This window comes from Accipiter gentilis, chromosome Z, assembly GCF_929443795.1.
Source record: "Accipiter gentilis chromosome Z, bAccGen1.1, whole genome shotgun sequence".
NCBI classification, from domain to species: Eukaryota; Metazoa; Chordata; class Aves; order Accipitriformes; family Accipitridae; genus Astur; species Astur gentilis.
Window position 1 is genome coordinate 87,665,611 of NC_064919.1, and position 21,265 is coordinate 87,686,875.

The window sequence follows — 21,265 nt, forward strand, 5'->3', positions numbered from 1 at the left end:
TCATGTAACTACTTGCAGCATGTCTGGCTAAAGCATATCCCCAGGGTGATAACTGTGTTGGGATTGCAGCCGTAGCCTGCGAATTCCCAGTTGCTTCGGGTATGGTGGGGTTTTTTTGTTTGATTTGAGTCTAATAACTTACCAAAATGAAATTAGGTTAGGGTGTCTTTAGCAGACAGCAGGTATGCACAGTGTGAGTTCAACGCAGTCGTTCCTAGTACGTAAATACTGTCTTTTGCCTGGGTAGTTGAAATACACTGCGTTTTCGTTCTTTAGGACTGTAGCATATGAGGAGGAGAAATTCTCAGCCTTTTATTGTATCTCCCATAGGCTTGTTGATATCTGAATTCAGTTTCCATTTTTACATGACCTCAGTGATGAATTCTAATAAGACGAAGTCTGAGGTCTTCACTGGCATTTACTTGACCTTTAGGCAGCTCTGCTGAAGACAAGCAGATGGTGCCAGGTCTCACTAAAACTGTACTCCAAGCACAAGCGTTAAGACAAACAAAGTCAACGTTTCTGAAAGCTGATTTGCCTTAGAAATCATCAAAGCTAATTCTTTAATCATCCTGAACCAATGCCTACTGAAGTCAGTGGGAGCCTTTTAAATTACTCTGTGCTTTGGACAAGGCCCTGGGGGCCATCTCTGCCACAAATGCAATTCTTATTGAGTGACATGAATAAACTCTGGTAGGTCATCTGTCTCTAATGCCGGCTCATGGTTCCCGAGTTCAGGAAGCAAAATTAACGTACGTGGCAGCAAAGCAGTGTTGGAGGGTGTTGGATGTGCGAGGGCGTTGGGGTGCGAAAAATGAGAAAGGGAGGAGAGTTTAGGGGGAACTTCAAAGGTTTCTTGGTCGGGGCAGATGTGCTCCCTGTTGCTGCAACTCCCTGGGAGAGCAGAGACCTACCACTGACAAGAAGAAGGAGGCGAGAGAGACCCCACCTCAAGTCCTTCATTCTTGCCCATGAGTGATGGACAGAGTTGAGCCCGTCCCGTCCCGTGGAAGCTTTGGTCCGCAGCTGTCTGACAGAGAATGAGAAATCCTGTTGATGAAATGCAAATAACCCTCCCAGGGTGCAAACACCGTCATCCGAAGGGCAAAAAGAGGAGCCATCGGCATCTAGAGAATCAAATCACACGTTTTCCAGGAGACCCCTTGGATCTGAAGTGGGTGCCAAGCCCGTAAATGTGTCAGCTTCTTTTCAGATCTTTATTTTGCATGTATGCAACTGGTAGAGCAGGGCATAGGCAAAGGTACTAAAAATGGTAGTATAAAAGTAAGAAAAAAATTAACATTTTCAGATGCTTAAGAGAGAATTTTTGTCACAAACTTTATGTATGTGGGTCAAGGCCAGCTGCTTTCAGATGAGCTGTTGTAGAGGCTTCCTGGAGTCTAAAAAGCTCTGTTTATGATTTTCATCTGAAATACATAGAGGCAAACTGGGCAAAGAAGAGATTAATCATTGTGTTTTATCTTGCCCCAGTTTCCATTTGATAAAACAATATTAAATTCTTTAGTCCATATTTTGTCAATATAGGACTTGTCAACAGCTTTGTGTTGCCATCAGAATGAGATCTCTGCAAGAGCAAAAAAGCTGATTTCTGCCTTTGGACTACAAATGTTTTATAACATCCCCTGTAGATTTTGATAAAAGGAAACGTACACAATTTTGAACAAATGTTTCTTCTTATCTTAGGAAATTTCAATACATTTTGATTGCTCAATTGTTTTCTGAAAGCATACCTCCCATGAAATGGGTCATATGAACTGTTTAGATAAATTCATATATCACTATGGAAAACTGTTACGTATGGAATACAGGTATGATTTTTAGAGAGAGAGAGAGAGAGATGGCATTACTCTTTTTAAACCATAAACTGGATATTTACAAGTTCAGATTTAACGTTTACTGCGAAGGTGAGGCCAGTGGGAGGTCTCCTGTTCCCACGCCTGGAGCAGGGCCAGTGACCATACCCAGGACAACAAAAAGCCCACGGAGAAGATCATCCACGACAGACATCCGCAGCTTTTGTTTCCAAATCCTGAGGAAAACAGTGGTCTGCATTGTTTTGCATCCAGTCCAGAGGGATGTGGAAAGGTTTCCAACTGATGCTGAGGGACTTTGCCTCTCCTGAACGGGGGATGAGCACTGGGCACTTGACCGTACACCTGCCATTTATACCTCGATGCTTTGCATCTCGTGAGTTAACGGTGCACCATTTGCTTCAGCTTTCAGAGCAAGGGGGTTTGAAGCGCAGTCTAGTCATGCCTGGGATTGGACTTTCTGCAGTTCAACCTTTGCCATGTTGGATTATTGCAGGCGTGTTGCTGTTTGCCCATTTGAAACCTTCCTGTGCTTGTTTTTTCTGCGTATGCCTTCCTGCATGAAAACAGCCGCCGGTACATCTACAGCCTGATATCAGCCCCAAAACAGTTGCATCGTCTCATACTGTGACTGCAGAAGGCATCAAGTTTGCTTTTTTTTTTTTTCTGTTAGAGCTTTTGATGGCTCCAGGCTTTTGGTTCTGAAACTATTTTGCAAACTCTGTGCGTAGCAGCAGTGGAAGGATGAGCAGTTCAGATCTTTTTCAAAGTGCTGCTTCCTAAACAAATAATGCAGTGGTCTGTAACGCTCTTTGCTAGAGAAAAGAAATAAGAAGTATCCCATTTATCAGAATAACTCCTTCTGGGGGGAAAAAAAAAAAAAAAAAAAGCCTTTTAAACTCTGTCATCTGGCTATGTTTACCAAGCAGGTGTAGGAAGTCTTTCTTAAGTTCCAAAAGACGGAAAGCATCTCGGAAGACATGCTTGAAATATTAAGAAGGGTTATTCCTGCATATTGGTTGTGTTTCCTGCTGCGCTGAGATGAAGTTGAGACAACTGCCTCCAGTTACACTTGAAAAAGAAGGACTAGAAAGTCAACAGGGGATGTGGTATCTGTTCACCTAATCTTGCAGTTCTGCCCCAAGCCCCAGCATCATTCCAAGAAGTCTGCCGGTTTATACTTGCTTATAAGCAAATTTGCAAACAGCCCAGTCTTCGCTGAGCTCTTCAGCTATCACCGGGCCAACGTGGGCTCCTTCGTTATCAGGTGCTGACTGTAGATGGGAAGAAGACACAAGTCCTCATGCTCTGACCAGTTTAAATGCTGATGGATGCGGAACCGCAGCGCTGAAAGTTAATGTTTTACATCTCGGTGCCTGACAGTGTGGTCAAAGGTGGGTGCCTTCAAAAAGCAGCTTTTCCCATCCAAGATAAGCAGGTTCAGCCATGGTTGTGAGGCTTTCTTCTCTCATCACTGGCCGAAGAGGGAACTTGCCGACGGCTGTGCACACAGAGGTGGATCCTCACCTCGGTGCTCTCTGAAGTCAGTGTGTGACCCACGACTCCTCGTCCCTGCGAATACGCGATGTGACCGCACGGCGTTACCCATCTCAGGCTGAACTGGCATCCGTCTTCCAGGATGAAGAGCAGCCTCTGGAGAGATGCTGAACTGCATAACATGTATGAATCAACCTTTCTCTCTTCTGACTTGTATTTCTGCCTTCCCAGAAGATGGGAACAAGGTGCTAGAGGGATGCTTTCATTTTTCTCAGATGTCGATGTGTCTGCTCTGGGCAGAAGCTCCCGTTGCCCCTTGATTTTTTTCAGCCAGCCTCCTTACTCTGCTGTTACTCTGCTACATCTGAGCATCCTTATTCCGCTGGGTTTCTAGGGGGGCTGCAGGTCAGCGGCGAGCTAGAGCTGCCCCCCAAAGGCAGCTTGCTGTCTTCTGCTCTATCCTGGAGCGGGTTTCCAGGTGCTCAGCACCATAACTGCCTTACACAGGGAGCTCAGCTTTTCTGGGGGAACAGAAGAGCAGTTTTTTCTGACGGCACCGTACACCTGACAGTTCGTGTTGGCTGTGAGAGCCAATGACTTAGTTTGCAAGCTTGGACCTCCCAATGACCTGGTTTGCATGCTTGAACCTCCCTGGGGACCCCCATGGGGCAGGAAATATCACTTGCAGTCTCTGCTGTCTCATGTGAGAATATTGCTCAGCTTATTTTCTCCATATTTTGGACTGTTTAAGGCAAAATACAGCAACAGTGGTAGCGCAGGGCCGTGTCTGGTTCAGGGGAGCCAGATGATGCAGCAGCAAGCGTCATTCCCCCTCCAGCTCTCCCGTGCGGGTGGTTGGCTTGCAATGAGCGTTTTGCAAGGAGAAGAGCAAACAACATCCCTCAACGTCTACCGACCTGCCTGTGTCGTGCAGGAATACCTGAACTTTGCAAATAAGGAAGCTGCTCGAGTAAAGCATGAAGAAGGGAAGAGATTTACAGCAAAATGACAACAGAATTTTTGGCCAATTTCCAAGTGCTGGATGCCTGAGAGGATGAAGAACCGTTGTCACCGACAACGTGATTTTTTTTCAGAGAAAAACTTGAGTTACTGAAACCTTTGAAAGACCTGGGGGAAAACAAGTTAAACGCAGAAGTGGGAGGTGAGAAATGATATGTAGGTTCATATGGGTGCACCTTTTTGTAGCTCTGAAAGTATGTTACCACCTTTAATACAACTTATTTAAAAAGTAGGAAAATCAAGTTTAAAGACTGTTTAACCTCCATCAAAAAAAGCAGTTTGCAAAGAAACTGCTGATTAGTCAGGATTTTATAATGGTTTGTTCCAAAAGATGGAATAATACAAAGAATAGAAGCTCCACTGGAAACTGGTGGAAGCTGAAGAGAGAGTCTTATTGTCTGACCCCCAAAAAAACCCAAATGGACATATTTGTTGAGTTATGCCCAGCTCATATGTGGCTTTCTGGCCGACACTGAGGGTTTCCATCTAAACTCAGTGGGACAGGAGGTTTGTACTTGTCTTCTGTAAGACAAGAAACCCACCAGTGGATTTGGGAAGGAGGTGGAGAGCAACAGTGATAGTCCAGTGCAAACAGACGAGTTCAGTAAAGATCTTGAAGCTGGAAATGAAGTAGAAGCTCACAGGTTAGCTTGCTTCTTAAATTAGATTATTATAAAGGTAGTCGACACCTGAGGCGTTGAAACTGGATGAAGCAATAGCCTCCAAGTAGCAGTGCTCTCGCACGTCATTTGAGTTTTTTAGAGGGAAATATAACCTAAACTGTTGCCAAGTGAAAGCTAGAGGTAGAAATGATTTATGGAGGTGTGTTGGTTTGGAACAGAGCATGGATAATGCTTAGGGGTTTAAGCCCTACTTACCCTTTAACATGGAAAACCTTACAATGCAAATGAGATTACCTCCTATCTCCTATGTGCTTAGATTTCCACGTTCATCCAAATATTGAATAATGTTTGTATGTCTTAATAGCAGAACAGAGCCAAATTACCGTAAATTTGGTCTGGGCTATCCCTGACAAACCGTGTTGTTAAAATACTGTTTGTTAAGAGTTATTTGCCTTCCTGTCTCTTATCAGTGAAATTGCCTCTGATTAGAAGTTGGGCCTTTGGAGTTACCCTCAGTGAGTAAAACTGGAAGAGTCTGCTGCCTTGGGATGGTTTTAAAACTTAAAGCATTTCAGAAACATTTCTAGCCCAAGAACCCCCCCCGACATGGACAGTGTAGCCCAAACCTTTCCCCTGTTGCTGCCTGGCTGGCTCCGTGTTGCAGCCATCCCGAATAAATAGCATCTCCAGGTGCCAGTCACCGTATTAGAGCCAGAAATGAAACGGGCAGCTGTTTACGCAAATATTTTTGCAATGAAAATGTCATGTATAATGCCTTGAAAAGTGCTCTTATGCTAATTCAGAAAGTACCAAACTTCAGAGTCAGGCATGCAGGGTTAGTTTTTTTTAAGTCTCCGATATCCTGACTAAATTTTCCAATACATTAGGCTCCCGCTAAGATGTTTCGGTGTGGGCTAAACATAAAAAATAGTAACATTTAGCAGTCTCCCGTGGAGATACCCAATTTCCTAGGCACAATATAACCCCAGGGTCACAACATATTCACACACTGCAGTGTAGTAATATGAATAGGACTGCTTTAGAGTGTCATCTTGGTAAACAGAATTACTATATACCTTACATTTATCTCTATTTTGTCTGCTTTTACAGCTGAACATTTTGCAACCTTGCTTTCTTGGGATCAAGTTGTTGTAGCTGTGCAATTACGCTGATTGAAAAGATGATTACACTGAAGTCTCTTCTGATGATAATCATCTTCCATTTGTTTAGGGCCATTCATCACAAAATACTTTCCAAATTGGTAGACAAAGTTATGCACGTGAATTTCTTCGCAATCCACGGAAATACAAGTACCTCTGGAGAGGAATGTGGCAGTTGTTTAACAGTGCACAGCAGCAACAAACAACTGCAGGAAAGTGAGAAAATGTGGGAGTTTTTGCTAATTTGCCAAGAGAGCTGATGTAGACGGTGGTTGTTTGCTGCAGAAGTTATCTGCAGTAAGCCCTGGTAATTCCCTGCCCTGCACTAAATTTTCGGAATTTTTGCATAAGCCCTTCACCAACCAAAACCCACCCTCAGGTACTATTTGTCTGACCTAAGGGATGGCAGTGCCAAAAAAGATAGTGCCCAGGGCTCTTCTGGAGTCGGGGTCAATGCTCTGCTCCAGCAACCTCTGCCCGTCCAGGGGGAAGATGTCTTTTCCCTGAACCACTGTCCCAGCAGAGCACTGCTGGCATCAGCTGAGACTGTGCCACCTGGAAAGCTTCATTTGACTTAAGGAAAAAATAATTAGCTTTGGAGGAATGAGGTAGCCACAGCAGGCTAGTGGCATGAGGTTGGTCTTTGCCAGAAGAGCAGCTTTTACCCCAAACCACTTCTGCCATGGACTTTGACTGCTCAATCCCGTATCGGTAGAGTCGAAGAAGAGCTTGGTAGGACTTTACCAACCTTTGTGATTCACCTTGACATGAGGAAGCAGAGATGCTGGTCTTGGCAGAAACGTGGACATACCGTCACAGTTCTTTAGCCCAAAGCTGATAAATAGGACAAAATAAAGCAGGGGAAAAGACAAATACCTGAAATTTTACTATATTAATTTGGAGTGCAAATATTGCCTCAACAGCCAAAACATTTTTGGAATAACAATCATATCCCTTCTTTTTTCTTCCTTTTTTTTTTTTTTTTTTTTAATGTCGGGGTTAGAAAAGAAGCGATCTTTTCGTAAAAAACAAGCAGTTCTGGAGTTGTATTTCCAAAAGCGGGAAAATAAATTAAAGCAAGCTTGCTTAATAGTGGTGGAAAGCCACCTGGCAGGTGGAGAAACGTGCCCACGGTTTTCTGTACAGCACCGTCCCTCTGCTGCCGTGCAACTGCTTGTGTGCAAAAGCAGCTGTCTGAATTATTCCCGACACCCGTGGAGGGAGCACAGACGGATGCTGCCATCACACCTTAGTTTGTCACTCTAACGAGCACATCTGGAGGAGGGGAAAAAACCAACAGAACAAGGCAAGCTGCTCAAAGGGCTGAAATTCAGCTTGCTTTCAAAAGCCTACTTTGATGACAGATTTTCCCCAGCGCATACGAGATGACTTTTCCCGCTCTGTTTAATGGTTTAAACGTTGTCAGATAGGTGCTGTCTCAAGCAACAAACTTGATTTTGCTGGTTTACCTGTCACGCCGTATCTGATGCATTTTTCTGCCAACAGGTCGTCACGGGGATGGCTCCTACTGGCCGGTGGACACCAACCTGATTGACAGGAGCAGTCTGAACGGTAAATACAGGCTCCATCCAAGCATGCTCCATAATTAAGTACAGTTTTGGTGACAAACTCCTACTTTTCTTCTCTTTATTGCTCTCTCGTTCCTCTCTCTTATGGCTTGGAGGCCACCCACCGTGCCCACTGGTCGCACGCTGGCTGTTTTGTAGAGAAGAGTTATCTCAGCTGTTGAAAATCCCATCCACTGTGCAAAATATCTGCTGCAAAACAGACTGTAGTTTTAACCAGAAATGTTGACAAAGAGCAGGGTTAGGACACCGTATATTCTGTTTTGGCTTTCTTAAAGTTGATCCCCAAAATACCCATCAGATTTCCAGCTGACGCAGTGCTCCAAAAGGCATGTCGCTGGGTATGATCGTCCCGTCGCAAGAGGTGGTTTAGATATATCTCAGACCGTGGGAACGCCTCTGAAAAAATAACAGCTTAAAAAGAATTGTCAAATGCATTTTACATTATTATATCTCAATTCAAGCTTTCTGCAGAAAATACCATTTTTAAAATTAATTAATCCTGCCCTAAAATAGGAAGAAATGAGAGGAAACCCCATGGATTAACAAAAATTAACTGAACCTAATCAGTGCCAGCTGGGGAGTAGATATGCCATCAATAACTTCTTATTCCTGACCCCATCTCCGTTACTTAATGAAGCATTGTCATCTCACAGTATTGAATGAAACAACAGACAAGATTCCCTCAAATGTGGTATCGAGTGAGGTTTGAAAGTACAAAATAATTACAAGGCACATAGCCGATTAACTCACACTGATTATTCTCCTCAGTCAAGACAAGGAGGGAATGCAAAATTTTGTTACTTTTTTCTGTCTTACATTGCTGCAGCCAACACACCGCTGTTTAAGGCTTTTCTCCTGTTCTTCATAGTAGTTCATCATAAATATAGGAAAACTGACTTTTGGGAAGTAGAGAGAGCTTCCAGGGCCTGCAATAAAGGGTAGGGAGAGAGAAAAAAAATTGTTTTTCTTGATAGTTGCTGTATTTTATGTGGTATGTTCCTTCAATGCCTTTTACTCAGCATGGAAATGAAAAAGAAACCAAACCCCAAAGTCTTTGGGATTTCTGTACTAGACCATTGTAATGCTGAAAGGATGGCACTCACAACTGCTTATCTTACTCAGTTGCCTGAAAAAGGCAATGAGAAAAGGGCAAATTATTTAAATAGCATAATTAGTTGTGTAAAGAAAGGCTATTAAGGCAGAAAATCAAGGCAGAATATTACAATTAAATTACATCTCCTGCTAAAACCGTTATTTGGAAAGATTTGTCCTTTTCTCCTTTCGCATTCAGTCGTACTAAAGGCAAAATGAAATCCCAGTCAGGTCTTGTTTAGTTTGTACAGGGGAGGTTGTGGGTGGGGATGATGCCATACAAAAACTCCTGAGTTATTTTTCTTGTGAAATCTTGGACACGCTATAGCACAGCTCTTCCTTTTGCATCCCATTGCACCAAATATTTAGTTTTTCTCCAAGCTTAAGCGGAAAGATATTTGGGGGTTTGTGAGTTTGTAATCTTATAGGATGCCTGGAAGATTGCCTTAGCAGACAGAGGAAAAGGATTACTTGCTGTTTTGTGCGGGTATCCGTAACATATGGCCCAACGCTGTGTAAACAGAGGCGTTATCAAACAAGATTATAAAAATATAAATTGCCCTATTCCCAGTGCAATGGGGAAAATATTGTTGAAAGCAAGGGACCAGTACTTGAAGTCAGTTTGACGGGAACTCGACACCAGAAATGATGTTATTTTCAGTCCCAGTCTTGCTGCTGCATTGAAACCAAGAAGCTCATCACTTCAGAAGATTGAGCCCTTAACCTGCTCAAGTGTTGCACGGGGATCTGGTCAGCATAGCAATAAATGAAATATAACGTGATGCAAGACTGACTGTGGGGTGAATGCAGTACTGACAAATGAATCGGGCATTCAGGTTGGCTGATACACAAGAGATATATTTGCCTGTAAATACCGAGAAAGACTATATGGGCCGTAAAGAAAAAATCCATAGTCCCTGTATTTCCATTTTCAGCTGATAATAGCAAAAATGAGCTGAGAGTTATTGACTCCCAACATCACGTTATTAACACCCAGAAAATGCAAAGTTGTTACTGCTTAAATATTTTGCTGTTTGCTATACCGCTGAAAGGCAGCGAGACATAAATTTGGGCTCTTTATGGCACCCTTCCGCACCCTCCGTCTGCTTTTTCAGAGGAATTCGTGCCACCTGGCAGGCTCTATGTGTTTTATTTTACGGGTGACATAGGGAGGGGAGCAAATCCAGCGCTAACCGTCCCCTCGCCGTCTTATCTTTTTTCAGAGCCCCCCATCGGGCAGATGCACCCTCCCCACGGCAGCGTCACCCCCCAGAAGAACAGCAACCTCCTTGTCATCATCGTCGTCACCGTCGGCGTCATCACGGTGGTGGTGGTGGTGGTGGTGGCCGTCATCTGCACCAGGCGCTCCTCGGCACAGCAGAGAAAGTACGTTCTCAGCACGGGGGATAGAAGGAAAATTCGGCGACGCTCAGCTTCAAAATAGATACGGGCGATAGCGGTCGTACTGCGGAGTCGTGGGTTCTGGGGCTGAACTGCAGTTTGGGCCTCGATCTCTTGGGTTTGGAGGTGTTACTTGTTGGTGAGTCGAGAATATCCCCAGGCTGTGGAGTAAACCATGGAGAATAAGTACCTCCTGACGTGGCGAGCCTTGAAAAATAAGTCTGCCCTGCACAGCTCTCTGTTGTTTATAAAGCCAAGTATAATTCAGACACAGGAAAGAATCAATTCCAGTGATTTAAAGGGAAAAAAAAAAAAAGTATTTGTCTGTGCCAGGTGATGCTGTGAGACTTTCTGAGTCTGCAGCCCTGCGCCTGCACGGCCAAGAAACACAGACAGTCCTGCTTGCTTGCTAGCCTTTGGGAGGACGTTATCCTCTCCAGACAGCCTGTCTCCAAAAGTCTTCCAGTAAAAAGCATCCAGAACCGTTCTCCAGGTATTTCTCGTATATTTGAAAAAAAAACCAAACCCCACCCAGTCTATAGAAAATTACAGGGGGGAAAAAAAAATCTTTAGGATTCCTCTGAAAGGCTGTAAAAGGGCAGCAGCGTAAAGCACAAAGCTTTTTTTCAGTTTTTATGAGAAACTAGGAGTGGGGTCAATGGGTTTGAAACAGAGCTGTGTTTGATGTATTTAATGCATTGAAAATTATTACACTATCATTTTACTATTAATTCATTTTATTATTATACTAGTGTGAAAGACTGGACCTGAGAAAGTGAAGTTTAATCATAGTTTGCCCACAAGAATGATAAATGTTTGCACAGGCCAGACGTTATTAAGTTGATTTGTACTGATGCTTAAAAAAGGGCGGCACGATGAAAGAAGGGATGGTCAGGGAACCAAACAGCCCCCAGGTTTCCTGAAATCAGCTTTGAGCTGGTCGGGCACGGGCAGATGGCAGCTTGTGGTGTTTTACAGTCACTGGGGCAAGCGCTTTCTCTAAGGATGGATATTTGAGGGTAGATTTTTTTTAAATAAGAAGGCTCTCATTTAGGCAGAAAAGTGAGAGTCGATGTTTTTAGGAGTGCTGGAGTAGTCGAATGATGAACTGATATGGAAATCTGCTTCTATTGTGAGTCGTAGCACCTGAAAATCAGGCTATCGTCTGAAGGCAATGGAAATTCTTCTGTTGTGTAGAGTTTGGTGAATCAAGGCTAAAGCTCTCTTAAGTTTCTAACAGGGAAAAGGGAATTACAAGAGAGAGAAACAGATTCATCTGTCCAGAATTAGGTGTCTAAAACTTAAAATACCCAAGTTTGAATTAATCAACCTTGACCTCCGCTGTAGCCACTGGGGAGGAACAGGAACGTTCATTCATCTTAGCCTAAAACATCGGAAGACTTGCCACCTGAAGATGCTTATTGCTGTCCGGCGATTAAAAAAATGTGAAGCTGGTGGATTTGGATTTGCTGTTTAACTTCTAAATGTCTATACTATGGGCAAGTGAATCTCACCCAAGTTGCCCCAAACGAACCATTTCTGCACTGAAAGTGGGGAAAAAACAGGGCAATAAAAATTAAACAACAGATCTTAAATTTAGCACAACAGGGAAAATCCTGAATTTCCTCAAAACAGAAGTTGTTGGTGGGAATGACTTTGTTTCTGACCTGCCTGGAGAGATGCACACTATGACACAAAGAGTTTAGATTCAGGCTTTTATTGGCAGCTGGTTCTTGGTTTAAAATCACCGAAGAACTACTGAACAAAAGGACTGCAGTGAGGGGAAAGGCCAAGTCTTGTTGGATAATGCATGTGCCCTTCCCCAGAGCAAAAACTTGCAGGTGATGGAATAATCTCCTGTAAGCCTTCAGTGGAGGAAAGTCATATTTCTTAAGTTAATTAAAACTTGGCTGAACAAAGCACAATAAAGCATATTATACAGAACAACCTGGTACTGACCTAGGTGGCTTACTAGGTATTTTCTGTCTCTGCCATCTAGGGCAGAATGAAATATCAGCCATACAAACCCTGTGACAATTTGACACCAGTAAAAAAATAAGGGAGAAAAATGTGAGTAAAGATTCAGGTGCAATAACTTACCCAGTTGTGCATAAGGGGAACGTATGGCTCCTGCAGTAATTGAGATTCATGCCCTCACCGTAATTAGGTCTTCCGCAGCCTGCGATGCCCGCTGTCCTGCACTGGCAGCGTCGGCTGATGTGGTGCCAGGGAGGGTGGGCGATGGGGTCACCCATCAGCTCCGTCCTTCAGGTCAGTTCAGAGCTTAAGCTTAGAGAATATGAATCTGAAAATAAGGGAAAATACCACTTTGGACAGCATACACTGCAGGACCTGCTTCTTCCAGGAATTTTTTTAAGGCTTCAAGGTGTAACGTGCCAGAAGGATTAGCCTATGGACTAGTAACACGAGGTTATGATTTCCACAGCAGAAAAGGTGAGGGTGGACATGTAGTCCGAGCCTGGTAGGTAAACAGTGCAGATTTAAGCCATTAAAAACGAAGCATAGTCTTGAACAAGTGCCCGAGCAATTAGTATTCTGGGTGGGGGAGCGGTGTAAAAAGAGGCTGCAAAAAATGAGCTAAGACTAGTTGAAGTCCCGTATAAGTAATAGGGATGTGTCAGTATACATTTGGGAAGGCTCGGGGGAGGCATTAACCAAAGCGTAATCAAACTCGAACTAACGGGGAATGAGTTGGCAGGTGCTAAAGAGCCTCCGTATTTCACTGCTGCGTTCCCGGGAGATGCTCCTGGTTTTCTGCGTGTCCTCCACGCCGGGGAAGCTCGTTAGCGGCGGCCTCTGCCCCATCTCTTCTACAATGATTTGAGGCTGGATCTTACCATGGGGGAGAGGCCCGTGAAGGCAGATGATTGGAGAGGCAGGTACTGGTTTCAGCTTTTCAGGATGGCTGGCAGGAAATAAAGAGGCCAACGTGAAATAATTTTTCGTCTGTAAACAGTGGGGGAGATTTTCTGGAGGAAGAGTTGTTTTGTACTCTTCTCTTTTTTTGTTGTTGTTTTTTGGACAGGACCTCTACACCAGTTGAATTTCCTTTCATATAGCCCAAACGGCAAAGTGCACGTTTTTGCCAGGTTAAGAGTAAAGAGCAGAAAATACAAAATACTAACTCATGCATTGGAAGGATAATTCAGGTGAAGTAATATTTGCATTTGTTGTTGAGTATCTTCAAAGTGCTTTGCAAACAGCAGTGCAGGAGGCTCAGGATTCGCGCGGGAGGTGGTTACAGCTTATGGGGCCGTTGCTTGTGCCCTGCCTCGAAACTGTCCCTGCTCCGTCAGAAAAGACGTCCGATCGGCCCGGGACTGGATGGTTACCCATGGGTTTTTTACAAGCAAAAACTGGTTTTGCCCAGGAGAACAGTTTATTTCTGAGATCTTCAGATAGAGACATCTTCAATTGTTGTTAAAAAAAGAAACTAGGCTGAGTTGTTATAACCTTAAATGTTTTCTCTGGGGTGATGTAACTGTAAAATGAAGGCAATGAAGAGTAATCTCACTCTGGAGTATTTGAAAAATTATCCCACGTAGCATGTGTATATTGCTAGGAGCTTTATGGGTGTGCTGTATAATGGCTGAAGTCACTGCCCAGGCGGTGCTGTGCTGGAAAGGGTAGAAGCAGACAATGTGGAAGAGTGAAGAGTGTCCTCTCCAGAGAGTTTATTTATTTTGAAAGTACAGCTTAAGTTCTGCTGTCATTATTCAAGACTGCATGACCATCATATATATTTTAAGGGCAGAGCTGAATTCTGTTTTTATATCCATCCTTAGGAAAAAAAATACATATCATTATAGTATGCAAGCTGGATGCATTTCACGTTGTAAAACAATTGAACAACAAAAGAAACGCTGCCATCTGAGATCATTTTTTCAATTCCAAACTCTTGTCTTTCTAACCCCTGCTCCAGTTATAAAATGGGTAATGGATGAAATTTGAATCCCGCTGTAAATCTCAACATGAACTTCCGAAGCATCGGTTTCCATTGCTGCAGCTGAGGTTTGAAGCTGATGTTGAAGCTTTTATGACTGTCTTCTATAGATAAAATGTACTTGCCTGGTGCAGCAAAGATCCTGCCTCCCCCTGAAAATGAGAGTAGATGCATTTTCAGAAGCTGAATCTCAACTTCTGCATTGCAAAAACAAAACATTCCAGGGAAAGATTTATTTTCGTTTGTTATTGATGACCTTCTTGTATGCGCTCCTGGCTCTGATTCAATTTGCTACTCATGGGCTGTCAGAACATCAATAATTTGTGAGAAAAAACAATGCAAACCAAGCTAGATCATTGCATATATTTTTAAATGATATCATTGCTATAGCGGTTTTGTACTTGTGGTTGGAATGACACATTCATTATAACCACCTATTTTGAGTTGTGTATAAAATTACTTTGGGGCTGAAATTTCTCTTGCCTAGCTCAGGCCTGGAGAAATGAATTATTTTCAATGGAAAGTGACAAACAAGCTGCTGTATTCTGAAGTGAAGAAAGTAATTCCTTGTTTAGAACCAAAATTATGGTCTTTTTTTGAATGAGACAGAAGAAACAACTTTACTTTTTACCTTTAGGCAGGTCATATGTTAAGGTTTGAATGAAAGTGCTCATAATTATTCTTGTAGGTGTTAATCAGGATGGTACTAGGGTCTGTACAAGAAGGTATTAAAGAACTGCCTTTATTCCATGTTCTTTGTTCCTGTCCTTGAAATATTACCGTTTTCAATTATTAAGTTTTGGCAATTAGCAAGTAACAGACTCAACATAGGAAGTCATTATGACCAGAAGCCAACACTCTCATTTCTTGTGGGCTATAAACAAAAACCTCTGAACAACCCCAGCCTCGCCTCCACCGCTAACTTTCCTGATCACTTTTTAAAATTAATCTTTTGACCCTTGAAGAGGTTTTGTGGTACCGACCAGTCAAAGGGCCTAGAACAATTTCTGCCTTTAAGGGTGGCAGTTTGAGGACTGGGATATTTCTGCTGAAGTAAAATGTCATTGCCATCGGCTTCTGGGGATGAGACAGGGCCGTGCCCTTGGTGACATTTGAAATTGTAAGACTCGTTTATTCCTTCTCTTGAAAGCAAAATGTTTGGTGATGCACGTAGTTGTAACTCTCGTCTCTTGCTTTCTAGACGAGGCTGAGAAACTTTAGCAAAGAACAGAAATCGATTCAAACAATTGGAGTTTCTTTTAGTTTAAAATTTCCTCAAGCTTTTTTCTGGTAAAATAACCCCATGTCACCTTCCACGATACTGCCTGCAGCACATGATGGGAAGGGCAGTTATCTGAGCACACCTACACAAATAACACACACAGCGCGAGTCCTAGGGATGCCAGTGAGAGGTTTTGCGTTGCTTTCCATGGATTCGGGAAAGAGCCTTCCCTTCGGGTGAGCGTGCAACGGGGGTAATGTGTGGCTGAGAGCACTCAGTGCCCCTGGAAATCAAGGTTTTCTTTTTTTGTTACCTAAAAGCACACGTGAATTTGAAAATATTTGCCTGCAGCTTTGTGTATATCCCAAGTATTTCTACTTTTCCACTTGGGACAATAATACGACTTTCCTTTCAAAAAGTACTTTGAGGAAAAAAAACAGGGGCAGGAGTACTTTTGGATTATTGAGCAAAAAAACCTTAACAATAACCAGAAAAACTGTTCTTTCAGTTAATTAAATCGATAGATTTCTGATAAGACTTTCTCTACAGCTGTAAATTAGACATTGTGCTCCATATTTAAGGAGTGTGTCTTTTCTTTAGCATAGAAAAACATGCGTATTTTGTTATAAATAGCCTGCGTGGTTGAGGGGAGGTGACAGTCGGAGAGCAGCGGAGCAGTGCCATCCCCTCGTGGCACGGTGTGCTCCCGGAGGAGGTGGTCATCTGACGTGAGAACGTATTGTAATATGTGTGCATGGAGAGAGGAGAGTTAATGTTGCTCTGGGAAATGCTACTCCGGGTTTCTGAGCTTTTCGGTAATAAAAATACTGCTTTAATGTGTATTTAAAGAAATACAACCTATGCTGTACGCAGTTACGGAAGGTGTAAGATGCACGTAACTCGGCAAAAGTGGGCTCAGCGGTTTTCAGTCGCTGTTTTTAGATGCAGGCACTCCACAAGTGCTGCTCGTCTTGAGATGAAACGGGCCACTTCTCTTCCAGGAAGAGTGGGTTTCCCCAATTTCTACATTGGGGGGGCAAAAAAATGACCCACCCTGCTGAGCCCCAGGCCCATCCCCTGGAGCGAACTGCGGGAAGCGTAGGAACACACCAAGAGAAGTGCTGTCCTTCGAAGGACACAACCAGAGGGGTTCCTTAGAAAGACACCGATGAGGAGACATCACTCTTTTGGTCTTATGGAGGGGAAAAAGCGTTCTTACGTGACGGTTTTGATCTTTTTTTTTTGCTGCAGGAAACGTGCAACACATAGCGCTGGTAAAAGGAAGGGCAGCCAGAAGGACCTGAGACCCCCGGATCTGTGGATACACCACGAGGAGATGGAAATGAAGAACATCGAGAAGCCGACGGGCTCGGATCCCGCGGGAAGGGACTCACCGATGCAGAGCTGCCAGGATATCACCCCCGTCAGCCACAGCCAGTCGGAAACGCAGTTGGGCAGCAAGAGCACCCCACAGCCCGGTGAGGGGCTCCGAGGGCAGGAGAGACAGGAATTGCTTGGGTTTCACGTGGAGATTTGGGGAAATGGGAATCGTAGAGTCATTGTATGGTTTGGGTTGGAAGGGACCTTTGAAGGTCATCTAGTCCAACCCCATTCCATATACTCCAATCTTTTTTTTTTTTTTTTTCCTCCATCACCAGCATATAAATTTTCTTTAAATTAATTTGATATTGGTGGTTAGTGGCCTTAGCCCAGCACATGGAGTCTCTAGCAGAGGGTGAAACCTGGCAAGATCCAGGAGGAGATTGGGAGAATTGCCAGCTCTGCTGTGGGTGCTGGGAGAGACGTTCCTAGATGATTTCTGCAGTGGTTTCAGACTAGGGGAAAAGGCATCGGTTTTGATTTTTACACCATTCTAATTTTTTAAGTTCAGGAATTCAACTGGAAGTCAAATGTTGTTAAATTTGCATACCGTGCAAGAAAAACAGGGAGGAAAAAGGGGGAATGGAGAAGTAAGTGGGGGAAAAAGGAAATGGAAAATGGAGCAAAGGGAGAACATGATCAGGAGGAAGGTCAGCAGCATCACCAGGAGGAGAATTTGGGCCAGGGAGACTGAGATATGAAGAAAGAAATTATGTAAGAAAAATGTGGTTTCAGCAAGGTTTCTCCCCCTTTTTTAACCTGAGTGCACACAGCACACCCCAGGTTTCACTTTAGCTGATAACATTTTTTCCACCATAATAATAGAAAGTCTTGGGAGAGGCAGGTGGTGTGTACAGAGGGGGACGGAGGGCGAAACACAGCACGGAAGTTGAAAGCATAAATGTATTTGTCTTGAGTTCATCGTGAACACATTGCTTGTGGGTGACAGAGTGAAATAATTCCAGAATATCGGTTGGGGCTGTAAATAATGAAGGTGACTTTTTCAGATACTTCTGCTGTTTTTATCCCTTTTTCATAGCTCTTGTTCTTGCAGGGAAAGAAAAATTAAGAAGGAACAGTTCTCAATTTTCTAAATGGATCGAATTTTCTTTCTCTGACATTGTGTTTTGGGCTGATAGTTTACTATTTAGAAGATAATTGTGACAATGCTTTCTGTTGTTTTAAACGCAAAGGACCTTGTTATATTAGACATTGGGAAAACATAACCAGAAGATTCCCTTTGCCTAAACAGTTATTGCTGATGATCAGGAGAGCTGATCCAGCGCCCAGAAGGGTCGGTGGGAGAGCTCCATTGATTGCAATAGGCTTGCAAGCGAGTGCATGGTAGGAAGTCATCACAGCATATGAGCAAGTTAATGACAAAGGCTGGGCTAGGTATTTTATGTGTGAATGCCTTGGACCGTAAATAAACGCCTTTATCTTTCTTCCCTTGTAATACACAGTTCAGTAATATTGTCCCTGGCTTTTCACTAGCAATTAGGTCTCTGAATGGCCATCGATAGAAGACTTGGCATTTCAGTCCTGCAATTCAGAGAAGAGTGATTTGAAAAAAAAAAAAAAAAAAAAAAAAGAAAGTCTTCTCATGCAAATCTTTTTTTCCTTCTTTTTCAAGGAATATGTTTTCACTTGGGTACATCAGAGATGAATAGTCTGAGCGGGTATTAAGCTTACCTGTATGACAGTATTAAACTAATTTAATCCATGATTTATTAAAATAGCAAAAGTAACATAAATATAAGGTTCATGTGAGACAAGGTATGAAGAGAGAAATACAGCTTTTATTTCATTGCAATTCACTAAGCATCCAGTTCCAAGCACACTTTCCTTCTGACAAGTGTATTCTCTAGAATCTTTGACTACTTCAAATATCTTACACTAATGTGACTAAGTTAGAGCATCCGTATTTCAGTAGCTAAACGGAGAGTTTAATATATATAGCTGCTGAGACAGTTTTGGGTTGGATTGGACATCAGGCAGCGTATCTCAGCTCTCTGATCTAGGTAGATGTGCTAGTTGTGATCCAGGACCAAAGAAGGGGAAGATCCAGGCACATCTTCAGCTCGCCATGGTTGCTGTAGAAAAAACAAGATGCACAGGCTGGAAGAGCCACCGTGAATTACCAGACAATCAGGACATAGGACTTCATGGTATCTCACAAGGAAGGTCTTTTTCATCCTTCAGATGTATTTCAAAGACCAGTTCTTGGCTGCCAGGTTTTGTGGGTACCTGAATTTATGCAGCCTTTTTCTGCTCTTGATGCTTTAATTTTGAAGTATGTTTATAACAGGGAAGTTACAAGAAAAATGTCACATTTTTATGAAGCGAATGGGGTTTTCAAGATAATTTCAGAGTCAAAGGGGACATGCTATCTTAATTCTCTTATGGAAAAATGCAATTATTTTATTCAGAGAAGGCAGCCAAAAGAGTCTGTGCAGCTCTTTGCAGGTGGTGATATTTATGATCGGTTAAAACCACAGAATTCTAAAAAAAAACCCTATCGGTCTTTCTGCTAGATATAAAGTGAAGAGAAACATTCATTTACAGCATTTTCAGCTGAGCTATTGTGTTGTTTTTCTGTAGGGCCTGAGACAGAAGATGTCGGCAGCAGCATGTCCACGTTGGAGCGGTCGCTTGCTGCCCGCCGAGCCACCCGTGCCAAGCTCATGATCCCCATGGATTCACAACCAAACAACCCTCGTGAGTACTGGGACCTTCCCCAAACCCCCTTCTGCACCCCGCGAGCCGTGCTCACCCGTCTGAAGATCTCGTACGGTCTTTCAAATATGATCTAGTTATGCCTCATAAAGTTAAATAGCACTAGCAATGTTTTCTTCATCTAAAAAAACCCAAACCTGTAAAAGGCCTGGAAGTTTGCCAGGGCTTCACAACGCATCAGTGAAAAAACTATGGAGAGAATTCAGAAATCATACTTCTGCTAGGCTCAGCCCAGGTTAAGCCTAAAGAGTCATCGTGTCTATTTTTACCAGGTGGATAGCGATGGATCAATCCCTCTGTCTCCCTACTATAAAACTTGAAAAACAGGGGTAAGAGTTCAAGTTGCCAGAGCAGAAGGCTTTGCAATACAGAGATGTAAATTGTGATGATATGGTTACTAGCAATAATTATAACCAGCTGGACAGTATTGCGGTTTCTGCTATATTTTCTTTTGTCTGTAGTAGTCGGCCATGCCCCTATATGCATTTTTAATATGGAGCAGCTCTCTTATAAAGCCAAGTAAACGAGGAGAAAAGGTATTTTTAATAGGTGTTCAATTTTACTGACCACAGAGCGTTTATCACTGAACAAATTTCATAGATGAAGTGAATCTTTTTCAAAGCGGCAAAGTACACAAGAAAGGCAGGGAGGCTGGAGAGCATTAGGTTCTCCCATCCTGCAGAACTGATTAAAATTTCTGAAGTGACCTTGTTTCACATCTGAGCAAAGGAAAGGGCTAAGCGAGAGCCCGCAGGCACCGGAGAGAGGGTTTGGCACTGATCAAGTCCCCAGTGGAGCGTGAGGCTTTGGGTCTCCACCTTTCCTCTGAGCAGCCCTGTGATCAATCTCTTGGTAGCTCTCAGCTTTTAGCTAGAAGTTCTACCTTTGACCTCACAAAATAGATCCGATCAAAAATCTATAGGAATTGGTACATCTGTGTAAGTAGTCGGACTTAAGAAAAATGAACATATATACTGACAGAAATCCATTTCATCTTTCCAGCTCTGGCAGTTAAATGTAAGTGCCTATGTGTAGGTTTGTGGAAGGACACATCATAAATGATATATTAAAAAAAATAAATAGAAGGAACTGAGTGAAGGAGAGGAGAGGGAATAACCTACCGTGGCTTTGTGCACTGAATCACTTAGGAGGAGCTAGCATGGGTTCCCTTAATTTGCATTCGTCATGTGTGCGATTCAGGTCCTGCTGCTCAGCCTCAGTACCCAGCCCTTACGAGGATAAACCAGAGGTGCCCAGGGAGAGATTGAATTCCAGTTCTTCACGCCTTGGGCTGGATGTATCACCACATTTCACCCTCCGCCCTCTTTATGATCTGGAAGAAAGATCTCTGGGTTGAGGCAGAGAAAGCCCTTACACCGCCTGGTCGTGTCCTGGGAAATACTCCCATCTTGTAACCACACTAATCTCACAATCAGGCAATTTGCCCTTTTTTTCAGTGGGATTCCTGCTGGGTCGGCCTGGGTTGAAGGAGGGCGGCAGTCCAAGAAAAGGGATAGACTTGGAGTGGTGTAAGCAAACTCAGAACCAAATCAATTGTAATTATGAAGGGTCAATAGCAGTGGTAGTTAAGGAAAAGTCAAGTCAACGTTGTTCTACATACAGCTTAGAGATAAAAGTGCACTTAAACATATTTAGTTTTTTCAGTCAAATGATGCATTTTGAGGAACGATGTCCTCTTTTCTATTTATTTATATTTTCAACAGTATCAATCTAATCTACAGTGACAGC

The 21,265-nt window shown here is 43.1% G+C and overlaps 1 protein-coding gene across 1 annotated transcript in view; it reads left to right on the forward strand.

The window, feature by feature from the left end:
• DCC (DCC netrin 1 receptor) overlaps positions 1-21,265 on the forward strand; it is a 572,354-nt gene that overhangs the window by 524,507 nt on the left and 26,582 nt on the right. Inside the window, exons 22-25 of the mRNA XM_049794299.1 lie at positions 7,639-7,704; positions 10,037-10,199; positions 16,652-16,878; positions 19,382-19,498. Of these exons, the coding sequence (XP_049650256.1) occupies positions 7,639-7,704; positions 10,037-10,199; positions 16,652-16,878; positions 19,382-19,498 (573 nt within the window). The remainder of the gene's footprint in view (positions 1-7,638; positions 7,705-10,036; positions 10,200-16,651; positions 16,879-19,381; positions 19,499-21,265) is intronic.